The sequence below is a fragment of the Myodes glareolus genome, chromosome 16 (assembly GCF_982192425.1).
Source record: "Myodes glareolus chromosome 16, mMyoGla1.1, whole genome shotgun sequence".
In the NCBI taxonomy this organism is placed as follows: domain Eukaryota; kingdom Metazoa; phylum Chordata; class Mammalia; order Rodentia; family Cricetidae; genus Myodes; species Myodes glareolus.
The window spans coordinates 59,184,561-59,205,446 of record NC_142041.1 but is presented as its reverse complement, the minus strand read 5'-3'; the positions used below and the strand labels follow the sequence as shown (position 1 = coordinate 59,205,446).

The 20,886-nt window shown below is 40.9% G+C and overlaps 1 protein-coding gene across 8 annotated transcripts in view; it reads left to right on the top strand.

The window, feature by feature from the left end:
* Ncoa2 (nuclear receptor coactivator 2) overlaps positions 1-20,886 on the top strand; it is a 231,072-nt gene that overhangs the window by 144,679 nt on the left and 65,507 nt on the right. For 7 of the 8 annotated variants that reach the window (XM_087897233.1, XM_085677343.2, XM_085677339.2 and 4 more), the window contains 2 exons: positions 2,727-2,831; positions 5,600-5,772. In XM_087897233.1, coding sequence (XP_087753359.1) covers positions 2,746-2,831; positions 5,600-5,772 — 259 coding nt within the window. In that variant the 5' untranslated portion in view covers positions 2,727-2,745. Of the gene's footprint in view, positions 1-1,824; positions 1,848-2,726; positions 2,832-5,599; positions 5,773-20,886 lie in introns of those variants that run through there. The other variant, XM_085677341.2, reaches the window with a different exon arrangement.

Below are 20,886 nucleotides of genomic sequence, written 5' to 3'. Positions count from 1 at the left end.
TGGATTTGTGTACTTGAGAGATGTACCTTAGGGAAATTACATCAAAAATGTACAATGTAGGAACTTTTATATGTTGAGGAAATGTATTTAAGGAACCATTATGTAATAAAAAGGTAAGATTAGCATATAGGTAAACTCAGGAGGAAACAAATAATGTTTTGTTCAGTTTTGGTTGTTTTTTTTTTTTTTTTTAATTTTGAGAGAGGATTGCTCTGTAGACCAGGCTGGCCTCAGACTCACAGAGATCCGCCTGCGTCTGCCTCTGCTTCGTGAATGCAAAATCAAAAGATGTTTTAATGGTACAAATAGAGTGTTTTTACGTTAATCTGAAGAAGGTACAAATAAGATACAGAAGTGTGCTCCCTGGGTTTTACTGTTTTGGGGGCCAGAATGCACACTATTGGTCCACTCATCTCTTCAAGTCCTGTTGTGGAAATCTGTGAGTGTCGACTGCTCATGGACATTAGATATTGTGTGTAAATTTAAGGTGCACGGCAGTAAAGCCAGTGTTCAGTCCCATACAGGTTCTCTGACTAACACTTATTCTAACCGTTGAGGTCTCTGAGCTTTTTGGTGGTGGGAGTCAGTATTCATGGTGATAGTTATATATAAGTTTTATTTTAAATAAAATATCACCTATATCTACCTATGTGGGGGTTCTTGTTTGTTTTGGGGGGCTTGTTTTTGCTATCTAGTGAAGGTTATACTTTATGCTTGAATCATACTTGTATTTTGATGACTTGTTCACAACCGATTCTAAGGGAATTCCCTAGAATAGTTTGTTGGAAGATTACTAGATGTGAGGTTCTTCCTTGCATGTTGATAAATAAAATCTTGGGAATTATGGTTCAGAAACAATTAGTAAAAATGAATGTTTGTGGCATGTTGTTTCTTGTACCTCCCATAGTGGCCTGAGTCCCCAAACCTCTGTTGAAAGTCCTTCATCCTAACCTTCATCCTAGCCCGAGCATGTGTTTCTTAAATCTCAGCACAGAAGCGCATGCAGTACAGTAAAAGTGGTGCCTGTATATGAATTAATCCGTTTTGCCCGGTCTTCCGCAACACTCCCTCTGTTCCCCACCACCATGGCCCTCTACAGTTACATGAAAGTAGGGAAAGAATGATCGCACCTTGCACAAAAGCCTCTGAAGTTCAGATCTTGTTACTACTGTAGTAGGTGACAGGCGAGTCAGGGAAGAGGCAGGGCCACTAACTAGAGGAGTGACTGCCTCAGCAGTGGCTTAGTGTATGTCCCAGGCCCTGCCCCTTCTGTGGGCAATTTTACTATGGGTGTCAGTGGTAATTCCATTTTGCAGAACATCATTAATGTGCAAGTAGCAATGCGTCTTAAGGTCATGGCTAACCAAGTGGTAAAATTTGGGCCTAAAGGCTAGCCCGTGGCTGCTTGGCAATAGAGGTTTCATAGTCGGCTTTGAATCTGTAAGCTTTAGTACATAGCACTTGTACTAAATGAATACTAACTAAATACAGTTCTTACGCGGCAAAAAACTAAGCAGAGCATTGGACCTTGAGGCTTGGTTACATTGCTCCTACTCGCCTGCCTGCCTGCGGAAGCTCAGGCATCAGTTCTCAGATTGTCCCTCCCATGTAACCTCCTGAATTGAATGTTCCATTGGTGCCACCTCCCTCGTGCTGATGTAGCATTTCTTCATTTTGACTCCCTAAGAACAATTGGCTGTGTAAAACACATGACTCTCAAAAAGATAGGGGGAGAGAGAAAACAACTGGCCCTACTGCCCACTGGATCAGAACAGTGGTCGGAACTGTGGGGCCACTGAGAATGAGGTCCGGGATTATACCCAAGGAGACTGCAGACAATTGGACTGGTAGGTGGCCGTGATGCCTAGTCATTCTCCGCTGATTTCCTTAACTCAACTTGTTTTTTTTCCCCCCTTGCTCTTGCCGGTGTCTTTCTGAGGTGCTTTGCCCTCTCACCATCTTTTCCTAATGTAGAGAGGAGGAAAAGCCACTTCCAGGAGTAAAGCAGAGCAGCAGTCATTCAGCATGAAGGAGAAAGAGCTCTTTTAGAACTGTCGTTTTATCCTTATATACCTCAGTCACATTTGGCCTTTGGTGATAGCAACTGGACTTGCTGAGTGAAGGAAAGTCAGTCTAGCGGAATGTGAGAAAGGAAGCCATCTTGGGAGGCATAAGAGGGACATGGATTGCCAAGAGAGGAAGAGGGAGGGAGGAGCTGGAGGTAGAGCCTTGAACCTTGAGGGAGGCAGGAAGAACCTCCATTTGAGAGACTCTGCTTTCGATGTTTGTGCAGGGCCACTACAAGGGGATGAGGTCTGCCAGGATAACTCTGGGACCCTCCCACTTCCCCACGCTGTCTATCACTCCATATTGGCCAACTAAAAACAGGCAGGGAGAATCCCCTTACAACACTTCTCATCTCCATGTGCAGGAGCACCCTTGGAACTGAGGCTCGAGTCTGACCCAAGCTGGCAGAGAACAGCTCATGTGCTGTTGAGCTCAGTGAGGAAGGAGGGTTCATTTCAACCTTTCCATTTGCTCAGCTCTTAAGCACAATTTCAGAAAGACCGGGGACAAAGTTACTTTAATTCTACATTATACATACACATATATCAAAACAGTATGTTGTCAAATTTCTGATTGAAGTCAAAGTTCCTTAAGTATTGGCAAAACAATGTGATACTGTATTGTTCTCTTCATCCCCTTTCACCTGGTTTCTGTTTCAGCTGCTGATATGTGCTCAAGATGAGTGGGATGGGAGAAAATACCTCTGACCCATCCAGGGCAGAGACAAGAAAACGCAAGGAATGTACTGACCAGCTTGGACCCAGGTTAGACTATTGTTTACAGAAAAAAACTGTTGCCTGGTAAAGCATTGTTCATGCTTCTTCATTATTTACTCTCAATTTAAATATTGTGCTTGATTTTTCTCTTTAACAATGAAATTTTTGTATATGGAATAGTTTAAATTTTGAACATATGGATTTTTTAAAGGAAATCTCCCACATACTTGTATACTGTCCCTTGTGTATTTTACTCTTATAATCAGTTCGTTGTTATAATCTTCGGGTTTTCCATATTTCCTTCTTTATTAGGTCACAAAATGTTGTAACAAATAAATTCTGTAATGAAAAGATTTGATGTTAGTTTGATGCTGAGTTCTTATTTGTCTTATTTTTTTAATGATATGAAGTCTTAAATCCAGTTATTGAGTTGAAAGCAAATTTTGACTCCTTAGTGGATAAAACTATTAAAACAAGCTATGCCTCTTGTGTGTTGGGGTAGCATTACTAGGCCAGCTCTGCATGTAGGCTAACTGCACTGTCACAATCACAAACACATGTCCTCTGTGAATGACTGTTCTGGTGCCAGGAATTTCCTCAGGATGTCATCTGTATATGCAGAATGCTGAAGGTGTAAGGCTACTCATTTGAACCTCGCTTAGATTCATAAAAGATGAGGGAAAACTTTTTGCAGAGAACATTTTAAGATGATGGTGTGCACCCAGGAACACAGTGAAACTGTGATAAACAACGAGGCTAGTATATTTAGAAGCCTCCTAAAATATTGGGACACAGCCCCAAAGTTTGAAGCAGGAGGAATTCAAGACCAAGCTGGGCTATATAGGAGTTGGAGGCCAACCTAGGCTACATAAATAGTTAGATACTATCCCAAAGGATGAGAGCGAAAAGACAAAGTTCAAAAGCTGTTTATAGAGTATGCTGCCCCCTTAGTGAAAACGACGAATTGGAAGAGGAAGAAGCATCTGCATTTGTGGTGTAGGGCAACCAGGAAACAATGATTGTTGGCACACAGTTGGGTAGTTTAGAGCCATGCAGAAACACCACAACTAAAAGCACTGTGAAAGGAAGAGTTCGTACAGCTTACCATTCCAGAGGAACAAGGTTCATCATGGCAGGGAGCTGAGAGCACATCTTCAACCTCAGACAGGAAACGGAGAGAGCAAACTAGAAGTAGAGCACACTATTCATCCTGAAAGGCGTCCCCTCCTAACTCTGCCTCCTACATACCCACACCAGTGCCTACAACTGGGGCCTGGCATTCAAATGCCTGAGCACATGGGGGGAGGGGGTGCATTTGTCGTTTAAACCACCACAAAGAGAGCCTTTTCAGACTTTTGATATTTTAAATGATTTTTACAATGAAATACCAACAGCACTTCTATAGATTGTGTGATAAAAAGATTAGACAGGACACATTGGGAATGTGAGCGGTGCTAATGAGGTTAGGGAGGTCCTTCTAACTCCGCCTCCACACGCCAGCCCTGCTGCAAGCGTTTGTGCCTTCAGGTTCCCCAGGATCTGTACACTCCACCTGCTGCTGGCTCTGCCTGCTGCGGGCTCCCAGCATGCTTTGGAGTTCCCTGGGGAGAAAGCAGTTCCAGCAGCTGTGTTGTCTCATTTGGGGCCCCAGTTCTGGTAGCAAGGAGGGAAGCCCTTCCCTGTGGTCTCCTAAGGTCCCTTTCTCATCTCCTCTCATTTATGCTTTTCCCAGCCCCTGAGAGAAAGACTAGGGGAGGAACCAGCATGGGAACTGGACTCTTGTAAGACTTTCAGCCACCTCCTTCCTGAAACCGTGCTTAATAAACAAGGTGCACAGAACGAGTCCTAGAAAACCCTGACCCTCTGCCCTGCCCTGCAGTAATTCACTGGGAAGTCATGGAATCACTATAAGGGAAGAATTGTGTAAAAATCATAGTTTAATTAACTTAGGAAACTAAAACTATTATTTATACTTTAATGTGACAATCCTGGATTTACACATTTTTAAATTAATATTATATAAATAAGTTGTTAAATGCAAAAACTAAACAACTCAATTTTCTTCCCTTTGGTATTGTTTTGGAGGTCATTAATGGACTTCTCCAATGTGTTCAAACAAGTAATTGTATTATTTTCAAGAAGATCTTTGGAGTTTTGTTAATCTGTCAGATTCAAATGAGAAGATTGTACCAATTTCGATGTTTTTCTTCATTAAAGATCAGCTGAGAACTTTTTAAATTTTTTAAAACTTGTTTGCACTTGCTGGTCATTTGGTCTGGACAGTTAACATGGAGCCCTGGGTCACTTGCACTTTGCTCCAAACTCTACTGGGACTTGATACATTTTCTGTTTGGATTGCAAACATTCTAAAGAAATAAAGATTTGTTTTTATTGCCTTTTGTATTTATAAGAAAAGTTATTGAAATCCATGTATTCCAATTATAACTATGTTAATTAACTTTAATCACCACCTCATAATCATATCTTAAGTAAAATTTTAATTTCTATTAACATAACCCCCCTTCCTTACCTTTACAAAGTCCTGCTCCCTGTCTGGCACCCTGTGAAGTGCAGTGCTAGGCACAGCAATGATAGACCACCCTGACCTAGTTGTGTGAGGCTGGGGGATGAAACACATCCGGGAACAGCCCCACACAGGACAAAAGTGAATTACAACCCATTAGGACATTTACGCCTTTGGTCTTAACTGCTGTAGTTAATAGGCAACTCTGCCATCTGTGTTCGTGTTAGCAGTAGTTTAGCATGTTTATCATTCTCGTAGCAGCTTTTCTCAAATAATCCACATTCCTTCGTAGTCCCAAAAGGAGCACCGAGAAACGTAATCGTGAGCAGGAAAACAAGTACATAGAAGAACTTGCAGAGCTGATTTTTGCAAATTTTAATGATATCGATAACTTCAACTTCAAACCTGACAAATGTGCAATCTTAAAAGAAACTGTGAAGCAGATTCGCCAGATAAAGGAGCAAGGTAAGAGGACTTGGACGGCTTCTGGTCTTCCATGTGTGAGGGTCCTTGAATCTGTTTCTTAGGCCTAAATTATTGATGAGATGATGTCACATTGTGAGATGAATGCAAGTATCACTTTCAGGGGTTTATAAATAGGCTTTATATAAAATTCAGCCATTCCCTGAGGACCAAGGACATGGAGGCGAGCCGGCGATGGAACTTTTCATCTGGTGAACTCAGCTTGGTGCCCCTGGCTCTCCCTGCAGCCCGAGAGTTTTCTCAGCTTGCACAGCAAGTGATTGGCATAATTGCAAGTGAGGAGCCAGTCTGTGATCCCCAAGTAAGGATGCAGGAAGACGTGCCCTGGTTCAATATTCAGCATCTGTGATGAAGGCACAGTCCACTGGCAGTGTTTCTGGACTAGAATTTCACATCCTCAGTGATGAAGGCTTGAAAGGCTCCAATCCAGCCAAGAATCCTTTGTGAAGTCAAACACAATACGTGGCGGCTTCTTCCTGTGGTTTGCTTTTTCCTTGAGATCATTTTATGCTGTTTTTTTTTTTTGTTGATATTTTTGCCTACAGAAAACAAATTTAGGATAATATTTTTGAAATCACATTTGACTTTGTAGTGCCAAAAATAAATCTGAGGCATGTATGAACAGTGTCTTGGTGCTCAGGCCTGGCGCATGCTGCTTTCCTTCAGGGCTGGAGATGATTACCTCTTGAAGAAATGCTTTTGATACACTCTCCTGAAATTTATATTTTTAAAAAAACTGCATTTTATGTAATAGTTGAAAAACCAATTTCAGGAAAATAATGTCTTTGTCTTTATAGATGTCCAAGTCTCAAACTGTTTTCCCCCATGAATCATAAACCTTCCCTCTTAGCATACTATCAAAGTATCATTTCCCATTACTAACCATTGAACTCAGTCATACAGATATAGTACAAACATACATATCAACCCACTGAAAACGTCATTCTTCTGGTTTCTCCTTCAAAATTGTCCTGTTGTAGATTTCTTATCTCAATATCTATCATGCCCCACCCTACCCTCTCTCGGTTTGCTTTTGGATTTTCCAGTTACCTTTAATCTCATTTTGGATTTTTTTTTTAAACTTTTTTGAGACAGGGTTTTTCTTTAGCTTTGAATCCTGTCCTGGAACTAGCTCTTTTAGACCAGGCTGACCTCTAACCCACAGAGATCTGCCTGCCAAGTACTGAGATTGAAGGTGTGTGCCACTACCGCTGACTCCTTCTTCTTCTTCAACCCCCCCCCCTTTTTTTGGTCAGCAAATGGGCCAAACAATATTCTTAGAATGATTAGGAGACATGTTGGTTGAGTACAACGGATTTTATTATTTTGTTTGCTGATGCAATAGAAAATGTGTTGTAGTTTCATGTTGTAGTTTTATGTTTTAAAACAACCACACACATATTTTCAACCACTGTGAAGTTCTTGCACAACTTTGGTAAATCCCCCTTCCAACTAGAAAACGTGTTAAGATGTGTCATGCTGGTCCTGTGCCATGCCTTAACTACGGTGTTAATCACCAGGCACACACCACAGCCACCCAAGAAGCGGCAATATTGTAAACACCCTGCCACATTATATTCTCAAAGCATTGCTCCTGCAATTTAAAGGCAGTGGGTTTCAAAGTGAGAAGCAAAAGTTAAATGCCAAATACATGAAGGTTAAATAACAAGGACACAAATATTCTTTTAACTTCCCAACTAATCTAATGCTTTAAGAATAATCCTCCTTTAATAATTTTTTAATAATCACATCAGACAGAAGCTGGCTATGCACCAGTTTCATGGAAGGGTCCTTTGAACCTGTGCAGAAGTCTCCTCAAATAGCATTGATGGGTGACCACATGTGGGGACAGGGCTGCTGGAGAAAGAGGGCCCTGTGCTAGTTCACCCAGTCGACTCCAGCACTAGGATTAGTAGATGGAGCTTTCCTTCCCACATTAAGCACTTTGTTTTTGAAACAAAGATCTATGAACAGCTACTTCCTCCTCTAGGTGGAAAATGAGAGAAAAGTAACTGGTAGTGGTTATTAGTACCAGTTTTCCAGAGCGGTTTAAAAAATTAAAAATTAAAAAAAAATAGGGGTCAGAGAACTCTCTGGGGATGCATCTGTGGGGGCCATTGGCTTTCTCTGTGTAACTGACAGTCAAGCAAGGTTCAGCAGCAGCACAGAAGTCAGTCTTCAGCCCTGCTCTCTCTGTGTCTTCTCTGCCCCTAGTTGTCCCCCCCACCAGTCAGCATAAATACAGCCCAGCTACCGTCTTTCCACCATAATCCAAATTTAACTTGTACTTAAGTCAGTCATACTTATCAACCTAAATAAAATTAATTAGGAGTTGAGAAGAAAATATCCATGATATAATAAACCTGCCAGTTTTGTTCAGAGAAGTCAAGCTGCGTCTCAGATGTCATGCTGTGGAAGACTGAGAACACAAGGAGGGCAGAGCTCATCTTGAAGGGACTTCCTAGTGTATGTGTCGGTCTCCTGTCTTGGGTCTTTCCCTCAATTCTCCTTATACCTTGTACATCGAGGAAAGTGGAAAGGCATTTTAAAATGTCCTCAGGACAGTAATTTGGAGGGAGAATTACCAAATGTTTAAATTAATAAGCATTATTTCAGGGATAAAAGTTGATGAAGCCCACCTCTATCAGATGTGGTAATACTTGGAAGGCAGAGGCAGGAGGATCGCCACAAATTTAAGGTTAAAGCTTGGTTTACATAGAGAGTGCTAGACCAGCCAAAGCCACATCATGAAGCCTTGTCTCAAAGACACTCTGGAAGCACCCTGTAGAAATAACAGGGCTTTGATAACAAGGGTTTGAGGTTACTGGTGTGGTCACTGAATTTGGGGTCCATTTACATTGTTGGTGTTCTATGGACCCACATCCATAGAGCCTTAGTTATTAACAAGGCAATGAGATAAAGTGAGACTAAATTTTCTTTTGATAAGTTTTAATAGCAGCTAGTACTTACTGTATGTTGGGTGCCCTGTTATATACTTGGGTTTGGCTACCTATTTAATACCTCAAACAACCATAGAAAGCAGCAGTTTTATTCTTTTCCCATTTCCAGATGGGAAACCTGACTCATGGGATGGTTAGTATAGCAAAATCACATGTTCTATGGGAAAGCAGGGGTGAAATCCCGGCATCCTAGCCCTAAACCACCTTTGGCTATTACAACACTTCTTAGTATTGACGTATGGTGTTTCTTTGTCTTCTAGTGTAGTGGTGCTTAAAGTTTCTGCCTTCTTTCTAAACTTAGAAAAGGTTGTCCTTAGTAGAACATACCCACTTTTTTCAAGTGGGGGTGGGGGTGTCTATTGCTAAATTCTACAGATTTGGTTTTGGGTTACTATGTACATTATCATTTCCTTTAGCAGAAAATACATAGTGATGCCTATTCATGTTATTAAAACTATAATCAAAGTGTAAAATGGCTAGAAAAGTTGAGAATTTTAAAGTTAAACACATTTCCTCTATTTAGAGTAATGTCTATTCTGTTACACTGAAGAAGTCACACTTTTTTTTAAAGAAAACTAGCTAAAAGCGAGCTTTATTATTTGAAAATTATATTAGTCTATGGGCGTGGTAATGCAGACCTATAATCACGGCCTCTTGGGCGCTAAAGGCCAGGGGATCAGGCATTCACATGTGTTACATAGTGAATGTGATACATAGTGTTTCTGAAACCAGCCAGGGCTATATGAGACACTGTATTTTTTTTTAAAAAAAAATCATTGAAATCCAATGTGTTGGATTATATTTGGATTTCTTTCTCAGTTAGTAGAGAATTGGTTTCAGACTTTGGTTTAAAGTAGTATTGGCAACTATCAACAAAAATGAGGAGGCGCATATCAATTATTGTGCATATATACAGATCTTCTAAATTTTTAACTATAATCATATTAGACTAGATAGATAAACATTAGTGAATGATAACATTTTACTCTGTGGTGCTGACATGAGAATGTGCGATTCTCAGTTATACAAACATAATTTTTCTCTGTGCGATTCTCAGTTATACAAACATAATTTTTCTCTAATACGGTAGCATCACAAAGTGAAGTAGTATCTGGAGGCAGGAAGCGGGTGGCAGGGACATAGTTGTGCATAACTTTAATCCCAGTACTCTGGAACCAGAAGTAGGCAGATCAGTGAGTTCAAGGACTGCACAGTCCCCATAGGGAGTTCTAGGACAACCAAGGTCCTGTCTCACAATAATTTGTTTTTAAAATTAAGCCAGCCAGTTGTAAAGCACAGTCATTGTTGATAACCATATATATGTGAAGGGTTTTTTAAGAAACAAAAGTAGCAAAAATGACATTCAAGGTTTCTCACTTCTCTGCTGCACTGCACTGGGATGTGCCCTAGAGGTTGTGCCTTGTGCCTCCATGGCTGGAGTTCCGTCTAGTGGTACCTGCTGTGCATCACAGCCAAGACCAGTGGTGTGACATGGTCCACCATGAGTGAAATATTCTGACCACAGGGCTGGGACACTAGAGTTTGTGATTTGTTGGTGTTTGTAACTTCCAACTTCTTAACTGTATAGGTAACTGGCGCATGATTAACATAGCATAAAAGTTATTCGTGGATCAACAATTATACTTGTGGATATGGTACACCATTATTTCTCCTGTCTTACTCAGTAATTTAAATGGAAACTAACCAATAGCCATACTCTTTCATCAGTTGTAATCAGAGGGTAGCTACAGTACAAATATTTACCAAAAATCAATGGAAATATTATCTGAGAGTCAAATGGTTACGTGATAGTTACAATAATGAGAGTTGTATATGTTATTCTCATCTTTAATTTATGCACTCATATACCTTTATGCCACTGAGAGGGAAATGTAGGTAAATCAAAGTAGAGGAAGTAGTAATGGAAGTGACCTAACTGTAGCATTTACAAGCAATGTGCAGAACTGTTAAACTTACACTTTTCTTCTTGTCTGCTCTCTCCCTGCCCAATGTTTAAAAAGCTCTTACGTAAAGCCAGTGCAATCAGTGTCACAGCTGTCACCAAACAACTGCTGACAAGTCCCTTTCAGCAATGGGGTTGTCTGTAAGTCTGGCTTGGTGTGAAGGCTTCGCTTCATGGCTTATAGTCCATGTGATGAAACCTTGGAATGATGGGCAAGCATCGCTGGAAGGGCTGGGTTTGTGGACTTGACACGCAGTTGGCATGTACCTGAAGGTGCTAAGGGTACTAAGGGTAGGGCTCAGAGTTTTGGAGTACCTGTCAAACATAGCACTACAAAGACCTTGGTTTTGAGAATGACAGGAGACTGCAATGACATGTACTCTAACTTCCATTTTAAACAGAAATTCCTTTTATACCACATACAGATTAAGTCTCAATTGCTAGCTTTTTCATCCTGCCAACTCTTAAAAATACTGGTGATCTTTAAGTGGTTAAAGTCAGCCAGATGCAAACCTGGGCTAACAGAGATAATTTAAAAATAGTCTAGCTTACTCCCCAAGTCTAGTTGGTTGGATAGACTGAAATCGTTTATATAATGTGCCCATTTAGAGAAAAAAACTTTATTTAAAATCCAGTGAATCTGTTATCTCTCTTTACCAGACCATATTCAGCTTTGTTAACATCTTGGGGTCTTTAGTTAAAAATCTATTACAAGGGCATAATAATGCTTGCTTCATAAAGCCCTTGCAAAGGTTAGGCTTATAAAGGTTTACCTAGCGTTTGACACATTGGATAATTTCATTGGCAGTAATTTCATACTCCACCAATTTATGTGACATCTATACTTGGTGGTGTCATCCAGTAAATATTGTCTTTCAAAGGCCTCCATATCATTCTTATATCTTCTATATGTTATCATATCTTCTATATGTTAATCATTTTAAGACAATATTCATATCAGTTTTTTTTTTCTTTTATAAAGCTACAGAGAAACGCTCTCTCTCTCGCTCTCTCTCTCATATATATATATATATATATATATATATATATATATATATAAGATTGAAGACTGTTTATATTTTCTGGGAGTCAGTCCATAATCATGGTCAGCATCGCAGAATGCCTGGCAGCACTAGGCTAACATGCATCAGCTGAAGGCTTTGGTCCATACCCTCTACTCATTCCCAGTGGGCCGAGGCATACGCACAAGAACCTATGCAGACACAGAGGCCAATAGCCACATTTTAATGAAAACAAAAATGCACTCAGTGGAACCTCAGATGTCCTCATCATCTCTAACAGTCTAGACATACTTTTAAAATCTGAAGTCTGTCTGAGACTCAATCACTCACGTATAATCACCTGTAAAAACAAATATACTTTGAACATACAATGGAATATACGTTACCATATCAAAATCAAGGAAACTGGACATAACGAGGAAATATTGCAAAGTGAGACCCACAGCCATTGGGCAAGTCCAGGTTCACGTGCAGGTGCAGTAAGCTTCGCTGTCTCAGTCGGCATCATTCACTACTCCCCTGCTCATCGCCCTTCCTCTAGCTCTGGTGTCTCCCATATCTGTTTATCTGGGGGTCACCTTCCCAGCTTCACAGAATGGTCTGTCCTGGCCTCCAGGGTTTCCTGTAGTGCTGTAATGGTCTCATAATCCCTACCCTGTGCCCTTCTCGATTCTAAATCCAGAACCAGGTGGCCAAAGCTACCAATTCCTGCTGCTTCTTGGCTGAAACCCAGTCCATTCACCAAACAGCGAGTCTTCAGTTCTTTGCTCCTTGCAGTGTTGTCTGCATGGTATACTTTTTATACCTTCTCTTTCTCTTGCTTTAGGAAGACCTGGAGAGTTGGCAGTTTTCACTCAACATACAAAAGAATCTGGCCCGTGATTATTTTTAGAGATCAGAAACTATTGTGTTTCTTGTCTCCAGAAAACAGTTAAACGTAATTCTTTCAATAATTTAACCAGTGTCAACAGTGTGTCCCTGATATCGCAGATGCTAATGAACATGAAACTTTTTCCCTTGCGTTGTACATGTTTTATATTCATGGCTCACATCATTCATGAAGTCTTTAAAGTTAGTGAGGTAGGGGTAAAATTCTTGTCCTCCTTTCTTCATAGGACTTTCCCCCCATTGTTTTATTGTCTTTCTTAAGTACATGGAAGGTTGTAAAAAAATTTTAAATCATTCAGTGCACCCTAATGTTTTAAGATTTTAATACTTTAGAATGTGAGCTTTCTATGAAGACATCAACTGATTATAGCAGAACGTAGACTCCCTTGTTTCCATGATTGCCTTCTACTAGTGTGAGAGGAACTTCATTCTGATACCCCATTTTGGGGGGTGGCGTGAATATATAGGTAGATAGATTTTAGATTTTACTGAGTACACATTCTGAAGGCTGCTGCTGATTGAGGGAAGTCAGTGGTACAGAGGCAGAGAGCTCTTTCCATGGCACTGTCACTCATCTGGGAGGAGGAGCTATTGACAGTGAGCTATGGGACCATCAGGGACGGTGGGCATGACAAAGCTAGAGCAGTCCCATGACAAGCCTGCGCCTTGTGTCAGACAAGGATTTCAGTAAGGAGGAAAATGTGGGCTTGGAACAGGAACGAGCATTGTAAACAGGGCATAGAGAAACTGAGCAAGGCACAGGGGCATATGGTGACATACAGTAAAGTGTACTGAGAGCAATATACTATTGAAAATAACATGTGAGGCTGGCCAGGGAGGTCAAGGCTGGGCTTCTGTCTTCAGCAAAAGTGCCTTGAGGTTGCCTCCTATGCTTTCTAGAATCTAGATAGGGTCTGCTAAGACTAGATAATGGTTAGGATTTATTGAAATCTTGGAGGTATAGGAATACATAACTAACAAAGCATAAAATATATTATTTACCTATAATGAATAATGAATGTTGTTTTATTAAAACAAATTTCTAAGCCATACATGGTAGCTCATCCCCAAAATCGAGGCTACTTGGAAAGCTGGGGCAAGAGAATTGAGATTTCAAGACCCGCCTGGACTATGTAACATGACCCTGGCTTAATAATAGCAATGAGTCCGACAGTAACAATTTATTTTAGTATGTTTTCATAACATGTGAAGGGGGACTTAGAAGAACAAGGATGATATTGTAGGGGCTAGAAACGGCAGATATGGGGTGGAGAGATGGCTCAGCAGTTAAGAGTATCAGGATTCAAATAACTTCATTCTTGTACAAGAATTACCAATTTCAGCCTTTCATGAAAAATATTAGTATTTTAGGTTTCTTCTTAGAAGCAAATTAGTGTCTTTTAAAAACAGTATGAGGTAAGTTGCTAACTTCCTTAGACTATTGACAAGTTTGGCCATGGAACCCTCATTAATAGCCAGTTTATCAACTAGGGTATATTTTGAAATGCTAAGAAAAGAACTGTTTCATTCTTATTTTTAATTTTTCTGAACTATTTGTTTAAATTAGATATTTCATATTAGTCTAGAATATATAACAGAAAGAAGATTCATACTTAATATTTGTGCTCTGTAGATATTAATATTAATAGCTACTATTTTCCAGGACTGTTTATATCTTAATAACTCAGTTTTTATGCAAGCTGAGCATAATCAAGAAGAAAGGTCCCAAGTTGAATGCCTTGTCTGATTAAAAAAACAATAAATAAATTTATATTTAATTTTGTTTGCTGTTTGTTTGTTTGGGACAGTATGACTATGTGGCCCTGGCTGGCCTGGAATTTAACTGTGTAGATTAGGCTGGCCTGAATTCATGGTAATCCACTTACCTCTGTCTCCAGAGTCCTGGGATTAGAAGGGTGTGCCACCATGCCAGATTTTCTTCTTGAAGCTTTTTCATGTGTAGACTGCCAGTAGGGCTAACTCCAACTTGGTTCGTAGAAAATGGGACTCACATACCCTCTTCTTGCTATGGGTGTAAAGCCCACTGAAAATTTACCTTTGGTGGTTTTTCCAACTCCCGATTTTCCTCTAGAGTTGTTATTACCAGTACTTCAGATCTTGATTCATTTTGGTTACAGGTTTTCTGACTTTCTGTGACAGGTTTACTTCGTTTAGCATGAAGTCCTTGAGTTTTGTGCGTGCTATAACAGTTGTTACCCTCAGTGCTGCCTCCTAAGTTATAGCGAGTCAAAATTACCGGTTTATCGTGTCGGTTAGAAGATCCTTTTGTGAAAGTCTCTTTTTGCTGAGTGACTAGAAGGACAGGGCCACCTCTGTCGTGGACTAGAGTCTAATAAGAGCAAAAACTTCCCATGGGAGAAGTGCACAGGCAAGTGTGTGTGTGTGTTCGTTCAGGCTTCAAGCCTAAATGAGTGCTGAGCCTATGGCTGCACAGCGTGAGTGCTGCTGTATGATAAAATACATTTTGACCTGTAATAAGCCGAAAAGAAAGGTCCACCATGTAACTGCCTTCTCCCATGGCTCATGGTGTATGTCCATTCCTTTTCATATACATAGGAGATATGCAGAGCTTAGAATAAATAAAATGTTCAAGGCACAAGAAATCCAGTGTTTTCTTCATTCTAAAGAAGATATGAACAGCATCAGACTTAGCAGCTTTCAAGCATCATTATTTCCTTGCCAATCTGTAATAAATTCCTGTGTCACTGTCTCGGAATGACCAGGAGCGTCCTTAAACATAGTGACTTCTTACTTCTTCACACTCACACGGAGATGGTTTCTGTGCCGTGGGCTGTGATAGGCTTCAGGAGCACGGAAAGAAACACGGTGTCCGTCTTCCCTTTATTCTCTGCCCGATTTGCAAACTCACCCTAGTTCTGCCTGAGACTGTCATTTGGTGAGTGATGAAGCCAATACTGGGATTGAATAAAGGAGATAGAATTACAGCAAAGTGGTGAGTGGGATCAGGCAAACGGGCAGACAGACAGAAGGAAGGAAGGAATAGAACGTCTGTTTTGTTTTGTTTTTAACCAAAATGAGTACATGGCAGCCTGCCATATGGGTAATGTTTAAATAAACCCTGAGCCTAAGAATCAAAATTCTCTGTGGGTAATGGCATTTAACTGTTTTTCTTGAGATTTATTTATTTTATCTTATGTGTATGAGTGCCTTGCCTACATGTGTGTCTGTTCACTCTGTGTGTGCCTGGTCCCAAGGAGGTCAGAAGAAGGTGTTGAATACCGTGGGATTAGAGTTATGTTCAGTTGTAAGAACCTATGCAGATGCGAGAAATCAAATTAGGACCCTTACAAGAACAACTGCTCTTAACTGCTAAACCATCCCTCCAGCCCCTAACAATATGTTTTTATGTAGCAATATTAAGACTGTTATAGAGACATCCAAACATACAGTTCTTTGTTCCTTATTTCTTCCTCTGGGAAGCTGTTATGTTGTTTGCTCAGGGCACATGCTACCTCCACCGTGGTGCCCTTCGGGCTTGGTGCCATCCCTGTGTTGTTAATACCCAGAAGCATTAGGCAGATTGAGGGCTTCAGCCTGAGAAGGGACAGAGTAGACTTCAGACCCCACAGTCTCCTGGTAAGCATTTGTACTCTCTGTTGGGTTCCAGCACTGGCCTCTGAGTCATGGTCATGTTTGAAACTTTTCCTTGTCTTTTTAGGAGAGAAAATAGTGTTCTGTAGAGAATTCCAAACAAACCATCCAAACCCAAGATCACAGGAGTTCGTGCTATGTGCATAGAGGTCATTTTACTTATACTATTGAGAACGGATTTTGATGTGACTTCACAGACCGTCTTCAGTCTTACCTCAGTGCCCTCAAGGGCCATGAGCCCCAGAGGCTGAGGAGACATTACTGCCAGTGGCACCTCTGGGATACATTTTTAGCCAGGTTTCTGTTCTTTTCTCTGTCTTTCTAACAGATACGTTTGATTTCCATGGAGTGTCTAGTGAACAAGACAATGTAATCATCCTGTCCCCAGGTGCTCCAGTTCTGATGGGTAGTTAGTGTCCCTTACTTCACTTCACCTCCGAGCATGGTTGCTCTGTCCTCCAAGCATTTTCTTATTTCTCTAGTTTACAAAGGAACCCACAGCAAGGGTATAGTGGTGTTCCCTGTAGTGCTCCTCCCTGTCCTGTCCTCTCACAGGTGCCTGCTTGTGGCAGGTTTGGGGTAGAAAGGAGTGTGATGAAGGTATTTTGGAAGGGAGGCACAGGCGTGTGGCTGGGAGGTTGCAAATGGGCTACCAGTGTTCTCCAGATAACAGCACTCCATGTGATCATTTATATTTAGGGGACATAAAGATACTGGAAACTATTGTGGCACAGTTGATCACAAAGAAAAGATACAGGATAAAAAATATAATGGGTATTATAAGCAAGAGATACTTTCATGACATTAAAAAAAAGAACTTGCCATCTCCGTGCCAACAATGGTGCTTAAGTGCCCCTCCCCCCACTACAGCCTCGGTCAGTATGGAGTTGCAGGCTGTTTTAGAAACAGAAGCAGAATTTGAATCAGGAACCACATAAGCATTTCAGATAGCTATCTACAGAGACCTCAGGAGATGTGTTCAAGTTGTCAAAGCTTTAGAGATTGATACACTGCTATTTCTTTTCTCAACCTGTGTAAATAACCAAGTTTTATACTTGTACTAATAAGAGCCCCTTCCTCTAATTATATCAGTTTGTACCCTATGAAATGTAGCTTCATCTTTATACTATATGGAAATTCTATAACTGCCTGTCTGTAATTTACTTTCATCAAAAGGCAAAGGTCAGCTGCCACCGTGGAGGTGGGAAGCCATCTGGGTGGCTTACTTTGTCCTAGGTGTGGCTGTGTGCACACCTTTTCTCCTGAGCTGTGCAATGCCCCTGCAGAGGAAATCTGATTATTCTCCCAGCCTCACAGGAGACAGACTCAGGGGCAGGGCTGCACTTGTCTAAAGCTGCACACACAGAGAAGAGGGCTCAGATCTAGATCTCTACCCAGTTCTCACGCCCGTGTCTCCAGTGAAGGGTAGTGAGCCTGTCATCCAACCCTGTTCTTGTGGTTTTGTCAGCCATTTGGGGGACGTCATTCTGAGTGAATTGTAAGTATGGAATCAGCTGTGGCTTAAGGTACTCCGATTGCTTAGAGGAATATTTCTTACAGAGCTCTGTAAAGGATGGTATACATATTCAAGGCAGGTCAAGTTTTCAAATAACACCCAAGAACACACACACACATACACACACGGTTTAAAAACAAAAAAGTCCCAAGAAAGTAGAATACTGTGTATCTCGGGAGGGGAACATACTGATACTTTATCAATAAAAGTTGCAACTGAAGCTTTATTTTAGAGTATTAGCTTTGTTCCCTTAGTTAGAGGAAGGGCTTGTCTGTGTTCAGCTGAAGCTCTGTTGTGTCTTCATTTTATCTGTCCTTCTTATTTCTGCAGACTCACAGCTGGTCTAGCCTTGATAAGAAGGCGTATGCTCCCATTTCAAGAGGTATATTGGGGAAAGTGCAGATTTAGTTGACAAAGCATTGTGATCACCCCAGTACTCATTGCCTTATTGCCCAAAAGTACAGACTTCTTGTGAGTCCAGGATTGGGTCACTGTCTGTCTACCAGTTCATAGTGTGCAGTGACATTTAAAACGGCACTTAGAAAATGGTGTGCTAAGATTTCGGGTATTTATGCTTAGGCTTTCAGTATCTGTCACAGCATGAAATGGTGCCTGCGTTCTGTGCCTGTGTTTCTCCTTTTAGTCACATTGTTCACAAGAACCATAGTTAAACAATGGAGAAGTGGCTCGGGCAGCCTGCTTTCAGGACTGTGGGGCGGAGCACCTTGGACAGGTGTAGTGTTCTGCTGAACCTATTCATTTCACATCTGAGCGTTTTGTCTTGTGTAGATAAAGAAAAATGAAATATATAATGCCTGTTGGTATGGCACCCTCCCCATACTCGCTGTTTATAGTCAATGGTGGACTTGGCCATTTCTGGGTATGTTTCCTCTGCTTCCCTGGGCTTGAAGAGCTTCTCAGTATAGTAATGATTCCTGTATATGCCTGTCTACACAGACAGATGTATGTGTGTCACTAGATGAAAGACACCAAATGTTACACTTAGCTTATTACATCTGATGGGGGCTAGACCTTGCATAATTGACATAATCATCCAAAACCACTCTGAATTAAGCTTGCCTCCTTAAAACCCTTTCTTTTGATAGACCATCTTCAATTTGAAGATGTTCTGTGTCACATCAGGAAAGAAAAATAGAGGGACATTTTGTTTGAAATAGTATCTGGGAACTTCAATGATCAGAGGTCAAAAGAAATTATTTTTGTTTCTTAGATTGTATAATGTCTGAATTTGTGATTCCATTTTTCCCTCTCTCATACTTTCTTAACTAGCAAACAGTCTTTAGCCTGAGAACTGTTCTTTTGTAAGATTTATTTCCAAGCTAATAGTTTGAAAGAGGAAGTGCTTTCCATCGAAACAGTGTTTGTTTTGTTCTTTTTGAGGAGTGTATGTATGTGTGTCTTTGAATTTCTGGACTTTTTTCCTATTATCCCATTATCACCATATAAGTCCATTATCACCAATAAGGCTTCTACCTTGAACATCTTTCATTATATGAGGAGTAAGTATCTACAGATATAAGCAAAATGCACACTATTTCAAAGGCAGTTCTAAGTTTAGTACAACCTCTTTCTGTTATTTCAAGTCTAGGTGTGATTCTGTGGACTTCTCCTTCTATTGATGTTTGAAAGAACTCTTCTATTCTCAAACTTGTATCTATTTCCTGATGTTTATTAGTCGTGGACATGAAAGAGGCTAACCCATCAACACATATATGTAATTCCTAGGAAGAAGTGTTCTGACTTTCCTGAGGCCTGAAAAAAATGGCTGTTTCCTCCTTTCTTTCTGTCGTGGTTACCTTCCATCTAGACTTCCACTTGCCACACAGCACTAATTGAGACTTTTAGGAAAGGAGCTCTCTTCAGAATGGCAAGTGATGTAAGGTCCAAACATGGCTTGTGATTTACCTGGAGACCAGTGGTACCATGGATATAGTCTTGACAACAGCAGGCCTGCCCATCTGGACTGATGACGTTGCTTCAGTGTATGCCAGCTGTTTCCCTTCTGCTGTCTTCTTCTAATCATTCTTTTACTTCTGAGAAATTTTTTATCCTCTAGCCCACCACAAGACCCAAATTCTGGTTTTGATGGTCCCTTGTCCTCAAGCAAATGCTCAACTCTTCTTGTAGTTGTCCAAGGATGGCTGCCCCTAGTGAAAAGGAAAGGAGAATTTAACATGTAAAGTCAGAATGAAAGCCAGACTTTGAGCCAGGCCTTGCCATGAGTTACTGTCCAGATGCTCTCTGTAATGTAAGTGAAGCTCAGTCTGGTCTTTGTCTACATTCAATCCTTCATCTTCAGAAGCTCCCAGTGTATGTGTCTTATCTCAGCAGATGTGTCTGTGGGCCTTCCACTTTCATAAAGACTCACCTGACTGTCAATGTCTCTGCCTCCCCCTCTATCTTTCTGCTTTCCCTCTTCCTTGATTGTTTGTTTGAGTTGAGACAAGGTTCTAACCTTGGCTGGGTTGGAATTCACTGCTGACCTTGAACCTACAACCCTGCTTGGGCCTTCCAAGCACGTAGTCCCATGCTGGGACTACAGGCATGCCCCACCATGCCCAGCTTTCCTTCCTTAGATTCTGCTGACGGAGAGTTCCACAGAGTCTTAGGTTGCATGGAGAATTATAAAGGGCAATCTGTTTTCAAAGGCAGCCATGCTGATTTCCAGGAGTTCTTTGCCAAAAGATATTCCTAGTGGGGGCTGGGCAGTGTGGAGAAAGCCTGCAGTCTGAGAGGTGTGGAGGAATCTGCTGTCTTTCCAACTGGTGTTTTGTCTTTTAGTATTGAAATATATACACATTTCCTGACTGCGATGGACATTGCAGTTTGGGATCTCAAAGGCTGGCAAGTTTATCTCTGTTCAATAAAACATGTTTGCTGTCTATTCTCAGCCTGTGGGACATGACAGAGCTCTTTCCATGTATTTTAAGTATACCAATTATGAAGTATTTCATTGTTTGTTTTTCTCTTAAAATAATCTTTTGGGTGGAGGGATGGGGATTGTATATAGATTCAGCGTGCAGACCTGCAGCCCCAAAGCCATGTGCCTCCGTGACCACATTGGTTTTTTTCTGGTGAGGCTTTAGCCACATT